General features: G+C 38.6%; 2 protein-coding genes across 2 annotated transcripts; one reads left to right on the top strand and one right to left on the bottom strand.

Moving 5' to 3' along the window:
• Window positions 1-7046: 7046 nt before the first annotated feature.
• LOC108667832 (protein dpy-30 homolog) lies at window positions 7047-7412 on the top strand. The gene has a single exon (XM_018154904.1). It carries the CDS (start codon window positions 7047-7049, stop codon window positions 7410-7412), a length of 366 nt encoding a protein of 121 aa, XP_018010393.1.
• A 2208-nt stretch (window positions 7413-9620) lies between these two features.
• LOC108667834 lies at window positions 9621-21745 on the bottom strand. Its single transcript, XM_018154907.2, has 8 exons — window positions 21405-21745; window positions 17070-17202; window positions 15767-15919; window positions 13625-14336; window positions 13254-13312; window positions 12571-12684; window positions 10839-11987; window positions 9621-10143 (listed from the first exon to the last, which is right to left on the bottom strand). Exons 1-8 carry the CDS (start codon window positions 21447-21449, stop codon window positions 9941-9943), a joined length of 2568 nt encoding a protein of 855 aa, XP_018010396.1. The 5' UTR covers window positions 21450-21745; the 3' UTR covers window positions 9621-9940.
• Between the last annotated feature and the right edge of the window lie 1374 nt (window positions 21746-23119).

Below are 23119 nucleotides of genomic sequence, written 5' to 3'. Positions count from 1 at the left end.
AAGAACAGCAATATTTTCCTGTGACATCACCCTGACCTAATGGAAAACTGTTGAAGATATTTTGATTAATCCAGGTGCAACAAGTGCCCTGTTGAGAGCCACACCAGTCACCTCAAAACGGATAACAACAACAATCGCTTTACGCCGTATTTAAAACCGCCTAACAGCTCTATCCCATGCCGTCTAACCTCCTCACGATTTTTGGTAAGCAGCTCCCTACGCCATACCGCTGTTGATACACAGCCAGCACTCCAGCCCGTCCGTTTGTCGCAGCTGTTTCCCCCCGGCATAACTCTACCTCCACGCTTACCCCGTCTCCCTGCCTTTTTTCACCGACTGCCAGATGGCTTTTCTTAGTTTCTACTCACTTGACTGCATTACGCTATGAAAAGAGGATCTATACGAGTTGTAACCTAACCTAACCTAATTTGGATAAGCATTAAAGGTTTGCAAGATAAGCCTCCGGTTAGCCATGCGATAATGGTGGAGAGTCGGGGTAAGTGGGGGGGAAGAAGATGCTGGGGGATAGTAACTAGTAAGGCAGGGAAACAGTGACGTGGAGTTAACGTCTTGCGGAGTAAGTAAGGCGATGACGCAGTACCGTTTGGTACAGATCACATTTGCGGCAATGCAGTGTGGTCAGCGGACACTTAGGATAACAGCATGTGTAAGAAGTGATGGTATGGGTTATAAAGCATTGGAGAACAATGTATTGACCATTAACTATGTGGAGGAGCAGCTTGTGTGCTTAGCTGCTTAGATGCCAGGATGACAATATCTATAGCATTCAGATGGTTGATGTTGGCTCCAGGGCTGATTTGAGCGTTAATTTGCTGGTCTACGGCTGCGCACCCGCTGTCGTGACTACTGACTCGGGGGTAGTGCAGCCGTGGGTAACAAATAAACTCGTAAACAGGCCCTGGGCCCAACTCCAAACATCAGCATGCAATATCTACATATAGCCTCAGATCAATGAGCTGTAGGTAACTCTGGCTAACAGTAAATCCGCTTTGCACAACACAGCCATTGCTTCACAAGTTCACAGAGCCGGAGCCCAACTGGCTGGAGCCGCCGAGCGCAACAGGTGGCTGGCGGCGCAGGTTGGGTTACATTACGTTAGGAGTAGTTGTTACGGTAGGGCCTGCTGCGCTCCGGCCAGTTGGGCTCCGGCCTGTATGCGCTCCAGCCTGTGACTGAACGGCGCTGTACCACTGTTGTTGTGGGCGCTTTTTGTCCAAAGCCATGAAGATGCCCGGCTGCATAACCTGCATTACGCTCGGGAAAGTATATGAATCGCACTGTGGACTTGGGCTATGCTGACCTCTAGCTATCCACCTGACTCAGTATGGGGAGTTCTGTTCCCACTGTGGACAAAGTGTCAGAATATTCAAATATCTTTGGTGACTAATTATCAGCTAATTATGTGCCTTCAGAAGATATTGGCGACAAATTCACCCTAAAATAATTTTTAACAAATTTATAAATTCACCTTCGGTGACTCTGCTTCCAGAGACTCCTCTCACTGAGTCTCAGCTGACCAGCTGAGTATAAATGTATTCTTCTATATTGAATGAAAAGGTTTTGTTTAACGATATGAATTTAGTTAGTAACTTAGTTGGATGAATGAATGGAGTCAAGCAGTATTCAAATGCGGATGAATCAACTTGGACAGTGGCGGCTTATGCCTAGCATCAGTGTCAGTGTGTAAATTTCACTGCTCATATCATAGTTATTTTTGCATCATCACATGTTCCTTCCATTGTACCTACCGACCCATAAATCCTTGTCAGGTCTGAATTTCTTTGTTATAAAATAGAATTGGCCTAATTCTATTCTGAATTTCTATTTTTTTTAAATGGAATTCCCAATTAAATTGGTACAAATATCTTACTGAGCTCATTTATCATGGCAGTTTTCCCTAAATTCCCGGCGCACTGTAACCCATGCAATTATCGAGCCCGATCATAGTAGATAATGTAGATTGTTGTTTCACTAGTTACTGTGTTCTGTTGACAAAATAGGCCTAATTATGGCTTATTGATTTTTTTGGCTGACAAACATAAGTGGCTAATCATGCTCTGGCAACAGATCTCCAATGACAATGGCAACATTTTGAGCTTGAGAGGGCGATCTTGGCAACATGAATGACACCTTGTCCACAGTGGTTCTGTTCTAACCGTTGAGGCAAGAGGTTCTTTGTGCTGAGCTCCCGTGACAGTAGCTTTCTTCAGCCGGCTGCTACGTTATCTTTCTGGAACTATCTTTCTCAAACTTTGAAAATGCCGTGCTGTCCCGCTCCGAGGCGTTGAGCCGGCGGATGCCATGGTACGACCAGCTAAAGTGAAGTTTAACTCCTGAACATCTATAAATGCTCCCGACTTCTACTGCCAAATTTTGTTACAAAGATTTTAAGATGTCTCCATGTGTGGTTAGTACCCCTGGGGCCCTGGGTTTATGGTTAGTGCCCCCCAGGTGAGTGGTTGCCGGTTGGTGCCCCCAGGTGAGTGGTTAGTGCCCCCCAGGTGAGTGGTTAGTGCCCCCAGGTGAGTGGTTAGTGCCCCCAGGTGAGTGGTTAGTGCCCCCAGGTGAGTGTGAGTGGTTAGTGCCCCCAGGAACCTCCTCCTGGAGTGGGACTCTCTGCCCTGGTGTGGGGCTCTCTGCCCTGGAGTGAGACTCTCTGCCCTGGTGTGGGGCTCTCTGCCCTGGAGTGGGACTCTCTGCCCTGGTGTGGGACTCTCTGCCCTGGTGTGGGACTCTCTGCCCTGGTGTGCAACTCTCTGCCCTGGTGTGCGACTCTCTGCCCTGGAGTGGGATCCTCTGCCCTGGCGTGGGACTCTTCACCCCAGTGTGCCCAGATGAACTAGTATGTCTGTTGATGAACTCCGCAGGATGTTTAGGCTGCTGAAATTGTCACAAATTTCGCAGGAAGCTTAAAATATTAATGTAATTAATTTTCAAACTCAACTCCATCACACAATCCGAGAAACAAAATCCACAGAAAGTTCCAGGGAAGAAGGAATGAGTGACAAGCATCAGCTCAGCTGAATACCAGACGTGCACTGTGCACAGCGCACCACAAACCGCAGCTGGCACAGCAACTAGTAGACCTGGCACAATGTTCATGCTCACTCGTACTATTAGAGCTTGAGAAAAAATCTTACGTGAACGCAACCAATGCGTGAATGACTGGCTGTGCTCCCTGCTCACCACAGTAAAAATACTACTTGGCAACTTTGCACTTGAACTTGAATCTACCAAGAGACAAGGTTGCCTTTATTTACTACTGTTTGTGTGGCTACCAGGCTATGTGATGCAACTGATATTTTCAAAATTTTGAAGCAACACTGAGTTTTCAAAGTATTTCATAATTAACTAAGTTTTGTTCTACTAAACAAATCATTAAAGGATCAATAAAATGCTAAATAATATTTCCAGTCTTTATTTTTATTTGTGTCTTGTATAAATGTATAATCTATTATGTAAAAGCATTGCCATCCATGATTTAGAAATTGTAAACATTTCCTGAAGTACAAACGACTATTCCACCGGATGCAGCGCAACACAGGTTGTGAGTTCACTACAAAACCTGTGTATGTCAGTCTTGCATCATCGTGCAACAATATTTTTAGTTCTGTGAAAGTGATACATGATATTGCAAGAGAATTACCCAATTTTGTGGTTAAATATAGATATTCCTCCAAATCCGCACTCATTTGCCATAGGGTAACACCACGCATGTTCAAAATTTTAGTACGTCTGTTGGGGAAGTGAAATTTCCTTTTATGCATTGTCATTTTCTAAATCCAAATTGTGCACCTAAGATTCTAAGACTCAAGCCACTCTTCCTGCTTCAACTTCAAGTAAGCCTGAGTCTCTCTAATATTTCCAGAGCAAAACTCAACAAAGTATCCTGCCACATTGCTTGACTTTCTCTGAGAAGTTGCTGGCAAGTAGCAAGGGTGCAGAACAGAGATGCCAATCTGCCGACTATTGTTCTTGTTGGAATGGTATAAATTGAGCTCTTTCCTCATCAACCAGGATGGAATGGGTAAATTTCCTTGGTAGTGGCGAACAACTAGACTGGACCATAAAAGATTTTTCCTACTAGTCACACAAAGATGTTGGAAGAATGTCACTGGCCTGAAAGCCAAGAAGGGCTTTCTAAGGGAGAAAACACATGATATTAGGAGGCATCATGTAGAAGTAAGACAATACCCTATGGTACAATATAGGCTTATAGCTAGCGTTCTGCGGCCAGTGGCCCACTTCAGCGCAATACGCATTATGTGTGCTGCCACATGCAATGCATCATAAAGCAATTATTTTTAGAAATGTTTTGTGGGCCATTCTAAACCTAAAATGTGCATCACTTCTTATTAAATTTTACAAAAATTAATAAATAATATTATTGCTGAATATCATGAAATAAAATTGTGGAGCTGTAATTTTATTTTATAATAATTTTCTCTTATGCTGTAAGCCTGTAACTCATAGAAAACTTCTCACTAATAAACTAATTGCAGACTAGTAATGGAGGAATTCATGTGATGTAAGTTTACCGTCAACCGGGGCTACTCAGGCAGGCGGGGTAACTCAGGACAGTCCTCCGACATGGTGTAAAACTGTTTTAGTAGCAAAACTAATTGGAATATTACAAAACTGAATATAGTGGCGTAAACGTCAACATTTTTCCTTTCTATTTAGTATAAAGGAAGTTCAAAAATACTACATACACAAAAATACTACATACTACATACACAGAAATACTACTGTACAATACTACAATACTACAGCTTTGAAAAATTCCTGAAAAAATGGTGGAAAACAATATTTTGAAAAGTTACTTCTGCTAAGGTCTGTAGTAGAAAAAATATTTGCCATATTAAAAAATTTCGCTTAGAAAAAAGTGGCAGACATGTGTCAGCATGAAAACTTTATTTACGGAATATACATACCCCAATCAAAAAAAAAAATGCGTCCATTTCCGCCCAACGGGGCTACTCGGGGCACCCTCCCCCCCAGGGCTATTCGGGAAACCCCCAAAAACGCATTTACAGTAGAACCTCAGTTAGCAAAGGCTCCAGTTAAGGAAAGAAATTGATTAAAAACAAAAGATATTGATTACATTTACCTTGTTCAGTGAAAAAAATTTCACTTATCGAAAAATTAGTGCATCATCGGTCATCATAAAATTGTGCATAGAATGTTATATATGGAATTGTGCACAAGGCATCATAGAATGGAAAGTAATTGACCTAAACTATGATTTATTTCTCCAAAACATATGATGGTTGTCTCTAAAACATTCCTTTCTGTTTCAGGTATGTTTTTCATGATCTTGTTTTATAGTAAATTCACTTAACCCAATTAAAATGGTGTGAAATTACAAGCCGTCCTGTAAGCTTACAGATACAGAAAAAATGCTATAAGGCTGTAATATGAAGCTTGCAGTGGACAAGGTAGTTGAAATGTTCAATGGCCTGTTCATGGATACAGTAATATCACATCAATAATATGGTAATTAATGTATATGGTAATATCATATCAATAAAGGAAAAACAAGTAAAAATCACAGAAAATGTAATTTATTCTACCTCTACATCATCTACAATGAAAGAAGAGGACTTCAGAGTACTGTTAGTAATGGATGAGTACACTCTGCATGCTTCAAATGTTTTAAAATGAAGTTTTATTCCAAGTGTCCCGAGTTGCCCCGTTTGACGGGGCTACTCGGGACACTCTTTTTTTGCTTCTGGCACCTTACGAATAGCATATGGAATTTTTTTGGAGAAGCCATGTGATAGCCCTTGCAAAGAGCTTTGAAATGAGCCTAAACTTGTTTATGAAATGTTTCATGGTAAGAAGTTATGAATGAAACGCGTTCAAAATTGTCATGAGTAGCCCCGGTTGACGGTAATGCATCTTCTCAGTCCAACTACATTTTTCAAATGTTTGTTTTAATTTTCAGGTGACTAGGTATGTTATATGGCATTGAGGGATTGAGTATGAGTTTTTTCCAAATTATTAAACACAGCCTTTCATATTTTCAACTTTTTTGTTTCTTAATACTGGCCTACATGGATTGAAAGTAATATATGAACAACCATTTCTAGAATTCCATCCTGCTAACATTGAACATATGTACCATCAAAAATGATTATACAAGTAAGTGCATAGCCACATAGCACAGATAATATTGTGTTGCTGGCAGCACACAGGGTTTCCATATGGTCACCAAGTAACTAATATGCATATTTGCATATCCATGTGGTGCAAGTATACAACCATGCTGCCACCAGCAAGGATTGTATGCATGATTGCTTAGACATGCAATTGTTTCATGTGGATGTAGGATCGCTAAGGCAGCTAAACCACACAATTGTATCATGTGCACATAGGATTATTTAGATTGAGTCCTGCAAATGCTGTCCAGTAGGCTTTTTTGCCGATCTGTTCTTTATATTTCAGATTTTTCGAATGTTGTAACATGAAATTTTTTCATTTCATTGTTGATATTTATAACAGATTGATTTGTAAATGCACAACAGCACACCACTGCACTGGTGGTTAGGTAATATAATCATTACTTGCAATTCAATACTGTGAATACTTGTACTGCATATACCTACCTGTGTATAATAAATAATACTTACCTGTAATACGATATACGGTATAATGCAAATAAATTTAATGAAAAGCAAAAAATAAAATAATTAAAACTAATAATCTGCTCAACTAGATGATCAATCATCAATAAATAAATGTAATATGAAGCAAGATTTTTGAAAATACTGCAAAAAGATGGAATTGCTCATATAAGTTTGCATTATCATTGATTAATTTACTTGTCATTGAGATCTAGGTATATATATTTTATATTTGTTTATATAGTTCATTGATAATGAATCGTTTGTTCCTAATTTATATGCTATTAGTTCAAAGTTTCTCATCCCCTTTCCAGCTGTAATTAGATTAAGCAGCTGTAAATAAATCTCTCATAATGTGGTTAAATTTTGCAGATAATCTTGGTAATAAACTACTGAATGATGGAGGTCAACAAATCTTCCGCTGAGAATGACAGCAATGGAACTTCACGGGATAGCAGCAACAGCAAATCTGACAACTGCAATGGCAGCAAAACAGAGACCAGCAACAACAAAATGGACAGCTCCAACTCTAGTTGTAAAACTGGCAACAGTAATGGGTCTACACAGCCACGGAAAAGAAGTCGCTTGGACCTGTCGAGCCTTACATCCCGGCAGTACCTGGACCAGACTGTGGTGCCGGTCTTGCTTCAGGCCTTGACTAAGCTGAACAAGGAGCGTCCTAGTGACCCTATTGATTTCATAGCTAATTATCTACGCAACCACAGTGAAAACATTTGTGAGGGAAACAGTAGTGCAACCGCCTAGCAGGCCATGTAGAACTATTGCATTGCAAGGGTCTGTGGTATTTGTGGTGCTGACTAGCCATGACAATATTATGACAAGCGATTATCAGACTAAAAAAACCTTGCCAGAATCTTATTATTAATAATTGTAAGACCAGTGCAAGAGCCAAGCTTACCACTAATTGCTTTTTAATTTTTTTTAATAACTTCTTAAAAGGAACTCAACTTTTGTGCTCATCCAAATGATATGAGGCATTATTCCCCAAGTCATTAACGCTTTTAGTTCAAATAATATTAATGTGTAGTGTAAACAATCGAATTATGATGTACAGCTTGCGAAGAATGTACGATGTATCATTGTAGATTCACCCAACTATTATAAATTGATGTAGCTTATTGGAGGTGCCTTGTCTGCAAGTAAGCCTTTTTACGCAGGCTGCAGGTGAGGTTAGTTCTCAACAATTTAGATACTTCAGTGAATTGACCTATTTTCTTTGCGGGCAAGAATGAAAGTCCTGTGTGGGCTGCTCACAATCTCTACCTCACAATTGACTGGAAGCTACATATATTCTGCGTTTTGTATATCATGTGTTGGTGACGGAAATAAGTATACATTAACAATTATTCAATGCTATACAACCATAAAAATCTTGCCAACTACTGCCTTGCACTCCTTGCCTGGCTCATTTATAAAGTGATTCACTTTTTTTAATTAATGAAATTCTTCAACTGCATTCGATTGCACATCTTGATTTTCTCTGGCGTATCTAATATTTTTCAACATATTGTCCATCCATATTCATCTGCTTCCATCCCATCATTGTGATCACATAATTGAGCAGCAATGAATATTTTTTTACATCTACATCTCAAAATTATTGCTGATCTTTTAGTCAGTATTTCTCTCTTCACTTCCTTTAGTTTTAGTTCTTTCCTTCTTGTCCTTTTAATTCCTTTCTCTGATGCGCGTACCTGCGTCGTAGGCGCTAGGTCATGTTGTGATGTTGCCTGTCATGTGGCTGTGCCAGAGTTGACGTCATGTTGTGATGTTGCCTGTAGGCTGTCATGTGGCTGTGCCAGAGTGGACGTCATGTTGTGATGTTGCCTGTAGGCTGGCGCAAGCCGGAATTCAATTAAATATTACGCAGTTTAGTATTTTATGCACTTTGATCACGGTCGGTCCGTCGTTGTAATTCGTGGCTGACAAGTGTTGGCCATCAAGAATGTATCCAATTAAATAAAACAATTTGCTAAAACTAATAATCCTTATGCATCTCCTGAGACGCACTCTCCGTTCGCGCGGCCGAGGTGAGGATTCGCACAAGTTATCAGCAGGAAGAGTAGCCAAGATGAAATGTTGATTGGGAGACGAAACTCGCGGATCATTCTGTATTTGTAATATAGTTAAAGTACGTGACACTGATGTGTGAAATGAATTTGTACGCACGACGTCATATTGCCGTGTATTAAAATTTTTTTTTGCCTGCTGCAGTTTCCTGTCACCTTATTACTATCAAAAGACCTGTTGGTAGCTTAGCTCTCATCACGCATGGACTCAAGCTGCAATGGACCCTAACGAGAAAAAAAAACGTCTCTCGCTGTGGCTTGCGTCATTCGTAAAACCATGTTTATGGGTATTGAGCTGCAATGCATATTACACAAATCTCTTACTTTTCATGTACATTATACCTCGCTACCAATTATTGAAAAAATCAAATGGGAAGCTGTGATAGGAATTTTTTTCTAACAAGCTATATACCTATATATAATTATAATATAGCGGTTTCAGCGTTTATTCTGTCGCCGATTCTCAACATGGCAGAACATGCACAGCATTTTGCGGGCTCGAACGCGCAACGCACTGCTACAATTCTGCTGTGCTTAACCGCCCGGCCTCCTCGCCGATTCCGACCATAAACTGGCGCAACATCGAACCCGCGCCTCTCTGCGCCAATCCTGGTACTCTGAACTTTAACCACTGGGCCACCCTGCCCATGAAATTCTGATCGCGACAAACGACTCTAAATAACGGTTTTCCGAGTTTGTTTCACTTCTTAAACTTATTGAGGCTACAGAACAAGAAATTCTAGAATCTATCCCAACGCTGGTCAGGGCTTCATGATATCCTTCGAAGTGTCCTGAGACGCGAGCTTTATTCGCTACATGCTTGCAGCTTCAGATAATTCAAGTTCCTTGCAAGTTTATAATAATTTGCATTAAAAACGATCAATAATTTTCCAGGTTCGTGCTCATTAAGTTACATCATTTTTGGAGCTACAATCAAGTATGCGAATTAGGAGAATATACACGAGTGATATTTCCTTGACTAATGTCGTCTTGACGAGTGACGAGCTCCTACACTAATTTAGTCCAAATAAAATGTACGGTAATTTATTTTTAATAAAATGAACGAGTCGTGTAAAAGGAAAAATATTGCATACATCTATTATAAAATTGTGTAGATCTATAGGTAAAAACTGAGCCCGGACGATCACTTGATGCTAGAAAATAAGCATATAATTTGTCAAGCAGGTACTAAAAATCTTGATATTATTGCGCAAAATTTCGCTCAGCGCAGGAGATGACATGACACTCGAACTCTTTTCTTGGCCAGCGCTTCTGACAAACTGGGCAAGGTTCTGACAAATTCTCGGCTTCGCAGCTGTCCATTGACACTGCCTCAGTGTCGCAGTGGACGTCGTCATGTCTGCATGTTGCCGCGTGCTCCTCCACTGCAGACTGAACAAACAACCCTGCAGGGAATATACAATCAAACCTATTGCTGCTGAAATAGCATTTCATTGATTAGTTATTAACCCCAGCAACGAAACCATGGAAAGAAAATCTTTGAATTAACAAAAAATTCCACAGATACAACTTGTAGACTAATCTCCGTACATATTAGATCGTGTATACATTTTAGATACTCCTAAATTATCTGCCAAATCAGTAAAATATCATAACTGACCATGAAAAGACAATATTACCATAAAAAATATAACGCAGTACTCACTGAGTGAGTGACAGACGCATTTTCTCGTCGACGAAAACTTGAAATTACGGGCGGACAGACAGACGGACGGACGGACATGACGAGCACAATAGGGCATTTTTCCATAAATGAGAAAATGCGCTAAAAAGTATAAACTGTAGATAAAAGGTATTCGAACGCAGGATGAATAACTTAGATCATGAAATGAGCAACCAAAGTTTTTCCAGCTGATCGAACGTGGGAACAAATAACAACTCTGCCAATTTTTGGTTAAAACCTCGGGCTTAGGGCTTGATAGCTTGAGCTCACACGATGCTTGACAACGGGTTGGCAGACGAATGACAAGAACTTTATACTTGAAATTTCGAAGTGACAATGATCATAACATCAGCTTTCAATATCATCAACATATGGCCAGCGTTTACATGTGTTTTTAAGTACACAAAAGTGGCTCACCTCCACACAGGGGGCACGCGACTCGATCTTCAGGTTCCTGTTCCTCGTCGGTGTTGATCAGCCGCCGACTATTGAGTCCATATTTGTCCACGGGTGCTGCACCAAGCTGGAACCCTGACTTCGAGTTAATCGAACGCAAATCTTGGTCGGTGTTGATATTTTTACTAACGGCCATGTTCCTTTGGCTGTTCTCTGCAGTGTTAGTTCCGTTGCTCAATTCGTCCAATGAGTCACTCGGGCATACAACGTCAGGTAATTTATTGCTTAATGCAGTGTAATTTCTCAACACTCCAGAATTGGTGCCTAAAATTTCCTCATCGACACAGTTATTTGAATTATGAGAGGGCTGGAAAGCTGGACTGGAGAATTTATCTTTATCCTTACTGCTTGGTCCAGGAGGAGAATTGGATGCAATGCTGGAAACGTCCGACAATTCCCAAGAGTCGATTGTTTGAGATTGGCTCGACTTCAACCTTTGGATCCAACCATCCTCATTTCGTATAAACCCCGAATCCTTGCTTGGCCATTGTTTCTTAAATTCATCTATTTCGTCATTTAATTCCACGACTTCAATAACATCGACATCTTTTCTGCTTGGGCTTGTCGATTTCCTACTAACTTTCGTCCGGATTCTCTTGGAAGAAACCCACTCCCCATTGGCGACAGGCTTTGGTTCTTCTTTCCTTCTCTTCTTCGTCGATTTTGACAATGGGGAAACTACAGGGCTCCTGCTTACACTCACGTTATTTCTCGGACTTGGTGCGCTTGGCCCTGCCCCATCAGCTCTCGCATGGTCGTCGTTGAAGGGCATTGGAGACGCGCGATTAAAACCATTATTCTTCATTCCCGTCGGTGAACCCCGAGTGTCACCAGGACCATCGAAGTTTAGCTTTTTGAAGGTGAACTTGGATTTCTTAGCAACTCCAGTCGATATGCTCCCTTTGCTGGTTGTGCTACTGCCAGCAGACGAAGGGCAAACACTAGCAGAGGAAGGTCGAACAACGGCAGGCGTAAGTCGATTTTCAGCAGACGACTGGTCGGAGCAGTTCAGCCGGCGACCGCAGAAGTCCAGCGCCAGGTTTTTGAAGCAGCATCGCTGAGGGCGCGACAGCGGCGCCCCTCGCGATGCCTCGAATTGCATCCGCACATCTGCACACCCCAAATTTCTCACAGAATATATTACATTATTCTCAGTACGAGCAATAAAAAAATCTATATATCGATCAAAATCTTTATTTGTTAGTACTTATAAATTAAAATGAATAAAAACTCTCCAACGTTGTGAGTGCAAACTAGTGATATTCTAATCTGTTAACAAGACGAGTACAAATAATAATAAATAATCTGTCTTTTAAAACAAAATATGATACGGAGGTTATCTTACAACTAAATAGAAAAATATCATATGCGTCAAAAAACCAGCAGCACCTGTACACTAGATTTTCTTGCGCGAGTATCGCGGCTTCCAGCAGTCATGAGAATGATGGAGGATTGCATTAAAACTCAAAGTTAATTGTGAAGGAAAAGATGGAAAATAGATAAGAAAAGTTACTAATTCATAACTCTGGTAGCAAATTAATGACGTTCTCCAAGATAAACCCAAGAATTAGGAATTATAGGTGAGAAATGGACCTCCACATGTACTATGATATGTGTATGGAGGCCGCCACTTGCACTTACAGCGTTTTAATAGTACTGCCCTCTGGCCAGATTAAGGAGGTGAGGCTCTCACCTGCCACTCTCAACTCGAGGATTTGCTTCTCTTGCAGATCAAGCGAGATCAGGAACTCGAGACTCTCATACTCGAACTCCTGCTGCAGGTCAGCCCAGTTATTCGGAGACTCGCCTGCACATTAAAAGGAACATGTGAGCACTTCAATTAGCTACATACACACAAATTCTACGTTCAAACAGAAGGTAATTTTTGTAAAATTTCAATCATTGTGAAAGGCGTTTGTCTGATTAGGCAAACCAAATGTTGAGATTTCAACTCACGCGCAGACATAACAGAAGACCTACCGGTACATGATGCAAACAAATAGGTCTTCATCCAGTGCGTAGCGATGCTCAAATTAAGCTCCACAATTCCGCAATGCTTATATTAGGAATGCGTTTAGACTACACATGCAAGATGCCAGGCAGTGGGCAGATGGAAGAATGGACTATAATATTCTTCATCTCCACTGAACCACGAACTTGATGGCGTGCATTGGCCAATGGTTTGCTCAAAATGAATAAATTTAAAGATTACATACACACGTTTAAATAAAATTATTCCCTTGATATGATCAGTAAAACAACGATAAGATAATTGAAAATCCGTTGGCTATAAGGTTATGAAAAGTTTACTAGATAAATAAATGTAAAAAAAAACATTTCAAAATATACAAGCAGCTGGTTTCTCCTCCGACAAACCTGACGAGCGGCTGGACTCATCGCGAGCACCACGCGACCTCTCCGCCGCAGCTGGGGCACTGCGAATAAATATTATATTAACAAGTGATAAGGAAACAAGAATTATACTGACAAGTTATAAGGAAACAAGAGTTATACTGACAAGTGCTGAGGAAACAAGAATTTTACTGACAAGTGCTGAGGAAACAAGCATTATACTGACAAGTGCTGAGGATACAAGAATTATATTAACAGTGATAAGGGAACAAGAATTATTCTGACAAATGCTGAGAAAACAAAAATGATCTTAGGTTTACCACACTTCAAAGGAAAAAACATAGTCCTGTATTTTATAAAGTAGATGCTTGTAACTACACTGGGAAGTTCTTCACCTTGGTCCAGCATCAGCACAACCATCCCCTGTGGATGCCGCTGTTATCCTGGACAGGAACCGACGTCTCGCAACAACAACGGGTGGTTCAGTCTTGCCCTCAGCACAGAGCTTCTCAAGGGCGCTTCTGAACCTGCTGGCAGCACTGCTTGACTTGCCACTCTCCTGTAGCGGATTTTTCTTCAGAGAACCCACAGGAGTACCACTGGCAGGCGACCTTGTGAGCAACGGATCAATGTTTTCAATGTAATTATTGTGTCTGAGGGGATTAAAACTGTTGTCTGTGGTCGCAGTGCCTTTATTTTTGTTGGTAATTCTTAGAGAGTTTTCTGGTGATCCCTGGATCATTTCCTTATCAGACGTAATAAGCTTGGATGTTTTTATATTGAAGATGGACGTCGATTTATGATCTTGTCCATGGTGGACAGGTTTATTAAGGAGCTTCTTCTGATCTGAAGATTTTCTGTCATTTTCTGAGTTAAGACAAAGCCGAGCCGGTGTCTTGGCAGTCACACAAGGAGAATTGGATGCAGAAGCAATAAAATTGAAGGAAGGGAGGGAATTCATACGATCATAGGAGATCGAGTCTAAGGAATCTGTGCAGTAGAATTTTAAGAAAGCTAAGCCATACTGCAGGCCCCGCTTGAATGGCTGAGTGCAGGTCACACGCACCCGGTCCCAACGCTCCTTCAGAGCTGCCTGGTTCAAGTCATCTGCACACACACATTTATTATATGTTCAGCCATCATGTAGAGAAGTGAATTAAGTATAAATTACTTCCAGAGGAATTCAATTAGTAAGTGTATAATGTAAGATATAATATACAAGATATAACATACTGTAAGATATAATAAAGACATTATAATTTCAACAGGGCTCTTGAAACCAAATGGTTAGAAATTTTAAGGCCAAAAATGGCAAAATAGTGCAACCATCACACACAACCTCATAACAATTTTGATAAACTATATTCAAAGTCAGAACTTTCAAAATTACCAAGTTCTTAGGTATGGTTTTGGGTAAAAACATTATATTATTAAGTAAATTATAGTATTGTACTATGCTCACAAATTGGGCACGGTATATACAAATAGTATATTTTGCAGAAGTAATATTAATTTTATATAAAAACTAGCTAAAATTTCAGTGCATTAATGGTATATGATCGAAGTGTTTTACACAAAAATCAAATGAATTTGTGGAGAAAAACTTCTTACAATTGCAGTAAAATCAGTGCATATTAATTACGTAACTCTTAATGTGAACCTTATGCAACCTGATGTTAGAAGAGCTGAACACTCAACATCAGCTTGTTGTCCAAGTGCACAACAAAACTGTATTCTAATGCTATTCTGACCTGCAATCTAATGTATATTTGTGGAAAGTCAAAGTTATTTTGTTTGTGTGTTTGAAGGCTGGCAGTGCAAATGTGTCAGCAGTTTGAGTGCATAACCAGGATACTCTTTGCTTCAGGATATTACTAGAACTGAAATATTCTTGTTAGTCAGAGAATAGCTAGGCATTGCAAAACTGACACGGGAGTATGGGACCAAAAGCTGTAATGTGATTTTAATACTGGGATTATAAATTTAATTTAGAATAATTGAAAAGGTGCAGAATAGTTGTTTTAATATTTCAAAATAATCAACTGGTCTTTCTATGTTTTATGTTTAATGTGTGCCTGTATTTAATTAACATTTAATTGGCTTTACCATAATTTATGATAAATTATATCAATCCTGAGCAATGCCACACTATACTTCTGAGAGTTTGAGGATCAAGACAGCAACTGACCAGCTTTGAACATGTGCACATCTCTGCACTAAGGTATTACATTACACCAAGTCCCCAGGATACAAACATTGGTACATACAAACAAAGCTGTGGTTATTCAAAGCACATTAAAAACCATCAGTGGTTTTACAGTAGTACAGGTATTGTTTTTACTGGCACGTCCCACAGTATAGCCGGTTGTAAATTACCAAAACTTACTGTATGCCATACTTTGGACATACAAACAAATGGACTTGTGAACAGTCTCCTGGAATGGAACCTGTTCATTACGTTGGGACTCCCTATTTTGTATTGTATATTGTAATGCTATTCTTATCAGTAATTTTGAATAATCAAGAGAGCAACTAACCAGCTTTAAACATGCGTACAGCTTTGCACTGTGGCTGTTGCTCCCTCAACTGCTGGGGCGTTGCCAGAGTAACGGTGGGCAGGAGGGAGCAGCCCCCTGCTGTCCCACATGAGCGGCTCACGTCAATGCTCAGCGTCATTGAGTTGTAGTTGCCTGCAAGCAGCATCATTGAAATGAAAAATATAACTTGGTACTCACTGCATGAGTGACAGAGCGCGCATTTTCTAGTCAACGAAAACATGAAGTCACAGACAGACAGACGGATGGACAGACATGGCGAGCACAATAGCGCCTTTTTTCCATAAATGAGTAAATGCACTAAAAATCTCATGGAAACATTAATAGAAGTGAAATTTTAATATCAAGGATATTTTTTATATTATAAGTCATACCTTTCAAAAAATTCTGTTTTATTAAAAATCAAAACATGCAAAAGGTTCAAGCTTCAGTAGCAATCACTTCAAGGAAGTGTTGCTGCACTCACAGAGAAGCCATGTGCAAACCACCCTTAGAAGGTACTTGTGAGCAAATTTGATAATTATTGATATTTTTCTACAATTAAAATGACAATTTCTCTTTTAATTTTTTTTTTAAATTTTGCGCAAACAAAGAACTTTGCACTAACAAATATTACTTTTTTATAGTCAAACTCAGGAAAAATATTATAAACTATCTGCAGACATTAATTCAATATTACATGTTAATATGATAATGTTTGCTCCAGGCTCAGCCCATATTTTTTGAAGTTTCAAAATAATTATATGTCAGTTCTATTAGCTTTCTGAAGTGGAGGAAATTTGTTATTGCATGTTTCCTTAGATTTTTCAACTGTTCTTAGTTGCATACTTTTTTGGAATAGGTAACACCCATTGTCATGTTTGGTTTTTATGTTTGTTCTGCAACATCTTTTATTCCCATCCACTTGTATTGCAGTTGAAATGCATCTGGGCATCATTTAAATGAATTTTAATGAAGATTAAAAAAAAATAAAAAGTTTTCTATTCACAGTATACATTCTTAGTTTAACAGATATGGCTTTCTGTCTTTATTTTAAGTAAAGCTGTTGCCTATCCAATATCATGAGAGCTGTGTGAGGCCTGTGAACAACAAGAGAAGCAACACTCAAGATGACGGTGGCCAGTCATCAACATCATTATTAAAATGGTAATACCACATTTAAACAATGTGGGGGATTGTGGGGGATATAAACAATTATCAAAAGACAATGAGCTACAAACCAACTTCAACATGGGTTATGGTGATAAACATCAACATACATATGAGATGGCAAAGAGCAACATACCAACATCAATATAGGAGATGGTGAGAGCTCTATCCAGTTGGAGGTCTGCAGTGAGTTGGCCGCTGCGGTCATCGGCAGCACACAGCCATGAACCCGAGCCACTTAATAGCCCAGACAATGGGTGCTTGCTATCCTGTCAGGCATCATAAGTTTTTGAACAAGGCTTCAAGAAACTTTGGGATAAAATAAGTTCATTAACATTTGATTACACAATGACTTTAAAAGTAATTTACATGTATTATCAGAGAATTATCTGGTCCATATGCATTTAGAATTACAAATTACAATTAACTCAACAAATGCAATGATCACATTTCAACATGATTGAGCAAAAGATTTTATAATAATGTCAAAGCTGATACTGTAAAATGGGGTTACTTTGACCGGCGGGGTAACTTTGACCACTTTTCGTTTTTGTAACAAAAACCCCCAAAACTCAAAAACCATTTGACATAGACAAATTTTGTCAATGGCCATCAAAGGCTTAATACTGAGGCTACGTAACACAATAGAAAGATTTAAAAAATTTGCATATCTAATAGGTTAAAAAATTAATAATGTGACCCACGAAAAAGAGCTATTATTTAAAGCCTGTCAGTGTACCCCCTCCAATTTTTTTATTTTTTTGGTAAAATAACTCCAAGTTTTGATGCATTGTAGTAGAACTCTTCTAGTTACATATGCAAAAGACAAATTTTAGGAAAGTGTCATAGTTTGCAAATGGGGGGCGCCACCCCCCAATGGGGGAACTTTGACTACCTAATGGCAGCCATGACGGGGTAACATTGACCGGCTTGGAAATTAAGTTAAAATTATCATAGGTAGGTACCTATATAACATATTTTATGTTTGATACACCTATTAATGTTTTTTTCTTTATGTTTCAGACTCTACAGAGTCTTATATATGGTAATTTTAACTTAATTTCCAAACCGGTCAATGTTACCCCGTCACGGCTGCCATTACTGGTCACATTTCGCCCATTGAGGATCGGTGCCCCCCATTTGCAAACTATGACACTTTCCTAAAATTTGTCTTTTGCATATGTAACTAGATGAGTTCTACTACAATGCACCACAACCTGGAGTTATTTGGAGTTATTTTACCAAAAAATAAAATTGATTTTACCACCCGGTCAAAGAAACCCCAAGAGCTGGGGTAACAAAGACCATCACTTTTTTTTAAATTACATCAAAACTATGAGAGGCAGGAGCCAGCAATTTATGGTGAGTAAAGCTAGAGTATAGACCTGTATTTTGCATGTTTCAATTTAAGTTTAACTTACCTAGTAAAAAAATGGCATCATTTCGAAAAAAAAGTGGTCAAAGTTACCCCATTTTACGGTACCAAACAAAAGTGTTAAACTACAAAGGTACTCAGGACATAATTTAAATAAATCTATAAGATTCTATTGTTCCCCCAATTATATACTACTTATACATGATACATCCACAATTTGTTCTTGTCTAGTGCTCACAGTTTGTCCCATTTACACTGTCAAGCATTGTTCAAAAAGAAATAATTGATTAAAATTTAGTTGTTGCATTCAGGAAGACAAACAAGGGAGGTATTTATCACTAACTTGGCTCTGGAATTAGAGTAATTTGATGTTCCAGTTAATCTCTTGTCAGACACTTGGATCTGTCAGCCATGCAGCACAGAAATTCATTCAAACCAATTCAAATAAAAAAAATGGAAAAACATAGCTCTTAAGACACATTTATTTTATTTTTTTTCATCACTTTTGACCAGGGTTGGTGATTTTTTTTTAAATAAAAAAAATAAAAAATCAATGATTTTTTTTTATTTTTTCATGATTTTTTTTATTTATTTGATTTATTTGATTTTTTTCAGCTTTTTTGTCTTTTTGATGTGTTATTTTTTATGTTGCAATTAGCCTACTAACAATAACCGTATATGGATCATAATGGATGGCTAAAAAGGGCACTTATTGCCTTCAATAATGGCCAACAGGCCAAGGTGGTGTTTACCACTTAGGGATTTTTGGGTAAACAATTATTGACAAGTCTATTCATTAGCTTTGTAAAGTTTGTATGGAGCAAGGTAATGAGCTAAATATTGACTATTTAACTGGCTTCAATATACAAAAACCCTTCAGGAATGCAGATCTTCTAAACATTGAAGAGTCACACAACAGATAGGTATCTGATAGCACAGTGCACAACACTCTCAATAGATCTACTAGTTTTATGTCCTATAAATCTACCAGACTCTACCACCCTCTATACACACCGACTAGTAGTGACTGAGTGACTGACTGCACTGTTCCCATTCAATTCAAACCAATAAACCAATACTTAACATAAACTGAACGATAACTAAACAAACCTCATACGACTTGAAACGAGACTTAAGTTATGAGAAAAGCTAACACTGTTTGAAATAAACATGTGCACAATTAAAATATTTTATATCCATTCACTGCATTTAATTATTTTGTATATAGTCTTATAATTGTAATTCTTTTGTTTCTAGTTTTTAATTCACATATTTAAGGATTGAAATTACATATTTTAATTAGAATACTCGTATTAGGGTGGAAAATCTTTCTAATTGCCTGAAAGGTCAATACACTCGCAACCTCTCACTATTCAGGGTGGAGCAGAACCGATTGAGCAGTTTTGAGGTAAAATAAAAGAGTAATGGAGGGTCATAAAGAAGAAAGTTTATTTTCCTAGAGGCTAGCATAACATAGGTACCATTTAGAATACTTATGTTTTGAAAACAATATCTGGAAGATGGGGGCCGTTAGCTGCAACACACTGTTGGAGTCGTTCTCAAAGGAGGGAGTAACCGTAACAGTGAATTCCAATCGCTATGCTGCAATGATGCAAAATTTCTTGCAGCCCATGATGGAAAACATTGTTGATAATGAAGCATAGGGAAATGTGCGGTTCCAGCAGGATGGGGCTATAGCTCACACAGCCCGAATGTCACTCAATGTTTTGAAACACATGTTCCCCAGACGTCTGGTGTCTCTGAGGGGTGATTAACAGTGGCCTGCAAGATCACCTGATTTGAGCATTTGTGATTTCTTTCTTTGGGGACATCTGAAAGAAAGGTGTTAAGAAGTTGCCCTCACACCCTACCACAGCTAAGGGAACAGATTATCGCAGCAGAGGTTATGCCATACCTCGCCATATGTGTGAACGTGCTGCAGGAAACTTCCAGGAATGACTAACAGTGTGATGCAGCTAACAAACACCATCTTCCTGATATTGTTTTCAAAACATAAGCATTTTAAATGGTATGTTATGCTAATTTCGAGGAAAATAAACTTTCTTCTTTATGAACCTCCATTACTCTTTTATTTTGCCTCAAAACTGTTCAATCAGTTCTGCCCCACCCTGTATAAGCTAGCTAACATATTTAAATTGTATATTGTAATCAATATATAACAAATAGTCAAATAGTTAAAGACTACTTATAGCCTCATAAGAATTAGCTAAGCTGCTAGCTACGTTCAATGTATTGCACACTTGATGCCTCTGTACCAAAAACATTCAATTTATTGGAACCTAATACACCCTAAAGGCAACAAGTTTATATACCAATTTGTCATTCATAGTACACTTATACTAAACCATGAATAACAATACCTCAATATAAATTAAAGACCGACACTCAATATATTTAAATATATGATAAAATAAAAAAAAAAAAAAAATCGAAAAAATAAAAAAAATCGTGATTTTTTTTTATAAAAAAATCAAGTGATTTAATCACATGATTTAATCATTTTGATTTAATCATTTCCAACCCTGCTTTTGACATCCTCTTCCTCACTTCCATCCTCCACAAACTCTTCAAATATCACTTGGCACTTTATAATACAGTCACATTTGCTGCCTCAGATAAATCCACATCACTGCAATCCACTCTCCACCAGTTCCTCATACACCATTCAATCTTCTCTCTCAAAATCGAGAATCATAATAAGTGCACCTACGCTTCTAGCTGTGCACTATACTGTACTCTTTTTTACAGCAATGAAATTCATTTTCCACATCAGGAATGGTGGTTAACAAGGGCCTCTAGCAGGAAAGCCCTATATACCTCTAGCAGGAAAGCCTTGCATGGCATATGAAATTGGGCAAGAAAGATAGCATTAACTCAAAATAATAATTGCCAATTAAGCTGTCAAGTATTGAGATTTACTAGTATTGCCCCACAAAATTAAGTTCGTCCAAAATACCAGATAAGCAACATGTAACAATAGATGAAAAGATGGCACAGGGAAATAACAAAGATCAATAAAAAGATGACAAAATTCATGGCAGAAGCAGTTCGCTCAGTCAAGTTCACAAGACATACCTGGGATGAGTAGGAGATGGCAGTGATGTTCTTGATAAGGGGCATTTTTCTTGTGAGTGAAAAGCTCACAGAGTTTTCAATAACTTAACAAATGACCACAAAATATTTTTAAATACATTCCTAAGCGTAATAGAAGGAATTTACACCCAATTAACTTTGATAACATGATCTATTTCAACTACTTCACACATTTCAAGAACATGATTTTTTTAACCTGCAGTATAAACAGGGAAGAATCAAATTGGACATTGTCAGTGCATTCCCAACCCAGTTGGTAGTAATAACCAACAATGCTATTTCTGTTGAATTGTCCCCATTTCCCCCATTAAGAATTGTCCCCATGTGATCCAATCAGCCTGAGGGGGGGGCAGCTTCTTTGGACTCAATAGCTAAAACAAAGTTCTACTCTGATCACGCAGAAACAGGAAAAAAATTACCTCCTACGGGCGTGACTCTGAAGGAGATTAGGGTTAATTTGCTGTAAGAGGAAAAAGCAGCACTCTTCACATTCATGAGGCAGTCACTACCGTAAACTGGGGCTACTCGGGATGGGTGGGGTAACTCGGGACAGTCCTCCAACACGGCATAAAACTGTTTTAATAACAAAACTAATTGAAATATTGCAAAACTAAATATAGTGGCGTATATGTCAACATTTTTCCTATCTATGTAGTACTATAAAGGAAGTTCAAAAATACTACATATACTAGCCTTGAAAAATTCCTGAAAAAATGGTGAAAAACGATATTTTGAAAAGTTACTTCTGCTAAGGTCTGTAGTAAAAAAAATATTTGCCATATTAAAAAATTTTGCTTAGAAAAAAGTGGCAGACAAGTTTCAGCATGAAAACTTTATTTGCGGAATTTAAATACCTCACTCAAAAAAAAAAATGGCGGCCATTTCCGCATGGCGGGGCTACTCGGGACACCCCCCCTGGAGCTATTCGGGACACCCTCAAAAACGCATTTACAGTAGAATCTGAGTTAGCAAAGACTCCAGTTAAGAAAAAAATTATTAAAACAAAGAATATTGATTACATTTACCACGCTCAGCGGAAAAAATTTCACTTATCAAAAATTAGTGCATCATCGATCATTACAAAATTGTGCATAGAATGTCATATATAGAATTGTGCACCAGGCTTCATAGAATGAAAAGTAATTGATCTAAACTATGATTTATTTCTCCAAAACATATGATGGTTGTCACTGAAACATTCCTTTGTTTCAGGTATGTTTTTCATGATTTTTTTTTTATAGTAAATTCACTTAACCCAATTAAAATGGTGTGAAATTACAAGCCGTCATGTAAGCTTACAGATACAGAAAAAATGCTATAAGGCTGCTGATATGAAGCTTGCAGTGAACAAGGTTGTTGTGAATGCTCAATGGCATGTTCATGGATACGGTAATATCGCATCAATAATACGGTAATTAATGTATATGGTAATATCATATCAATAAAGGAAAAACAAGTAAAAATCACAGAAAATGTCATTTATTCTACCTCTACATCATCTACAATGAAAGAGGAGGACTTCAGAGTAGTGTTAGTAATGGATGAGTACACTTTGCATGCTTCAAATGTTTTAAAATGAAGTTTTATTCCAAATGTCCCGATTAGCCCCGTTCGACAGGGCTACTCGGGACACTCTTTTTTTGCTTCTGGCACCTTACGAATAGCATATGAAATTTTTTTGGAGAAGCCATGTGATA

Source organism: Hyalella azteca, unplaced genomic scaffold (genome assembly GCF_000764305.2).
Source record: "Hyalella azteca isolate HAZT.00-mixed unplaced genomic scaffold, Hazt_2.0.2 contig15626, whole genome shotgun sequence".
Classification (NCBI taxonomy): Eukaryota; Metazoa; Arthropoda; class Malacostraca; order Amphipoda; family Hyalellidae; genus Hyalella; species Hyalella azteca.
The sequence above is the reverse complement of the archived record's forward strand: the minus strand, read 5'-3'. Positions and strand labels throughout refer to the sequence as shown.

What these genes read in the sequence shown, in the direction of transcription:
- LOC108667832 (XM_018154904.1), top strand. Translation starts at nt 7,047, where the DNA reads ATGGAGGTCAACAAATCTTCCGCTGAGAATGACAGCAATGGAACTTCA.
- LOC108667834 (XM_018154907.2), bottom strand. Translation starts at nt 21,449, where the DNA reads ATGCCCCTTATCAAGAACATCACTGCCATCTCCTACTCATCCCAG. An exon ending in CCTCGAGTTGAGAGTGGCAG is followed by an intron (nt 11,988 to 12,570) that starts GTGAGAGCCTCA and finishes TGGGGTGTGCAG; the next exon opens with ATGTGCGGATGCAATTCGAG. An exon ending in CGCGTGCCCCCTGTGTGGAG is followed by an intron (nt 10,144 to 10,838) that starts GTGAGCCACTTT and finishes TATTCCCTGCAG; the next exon opens with GGTTGTTTGTTCAGTCTGCA.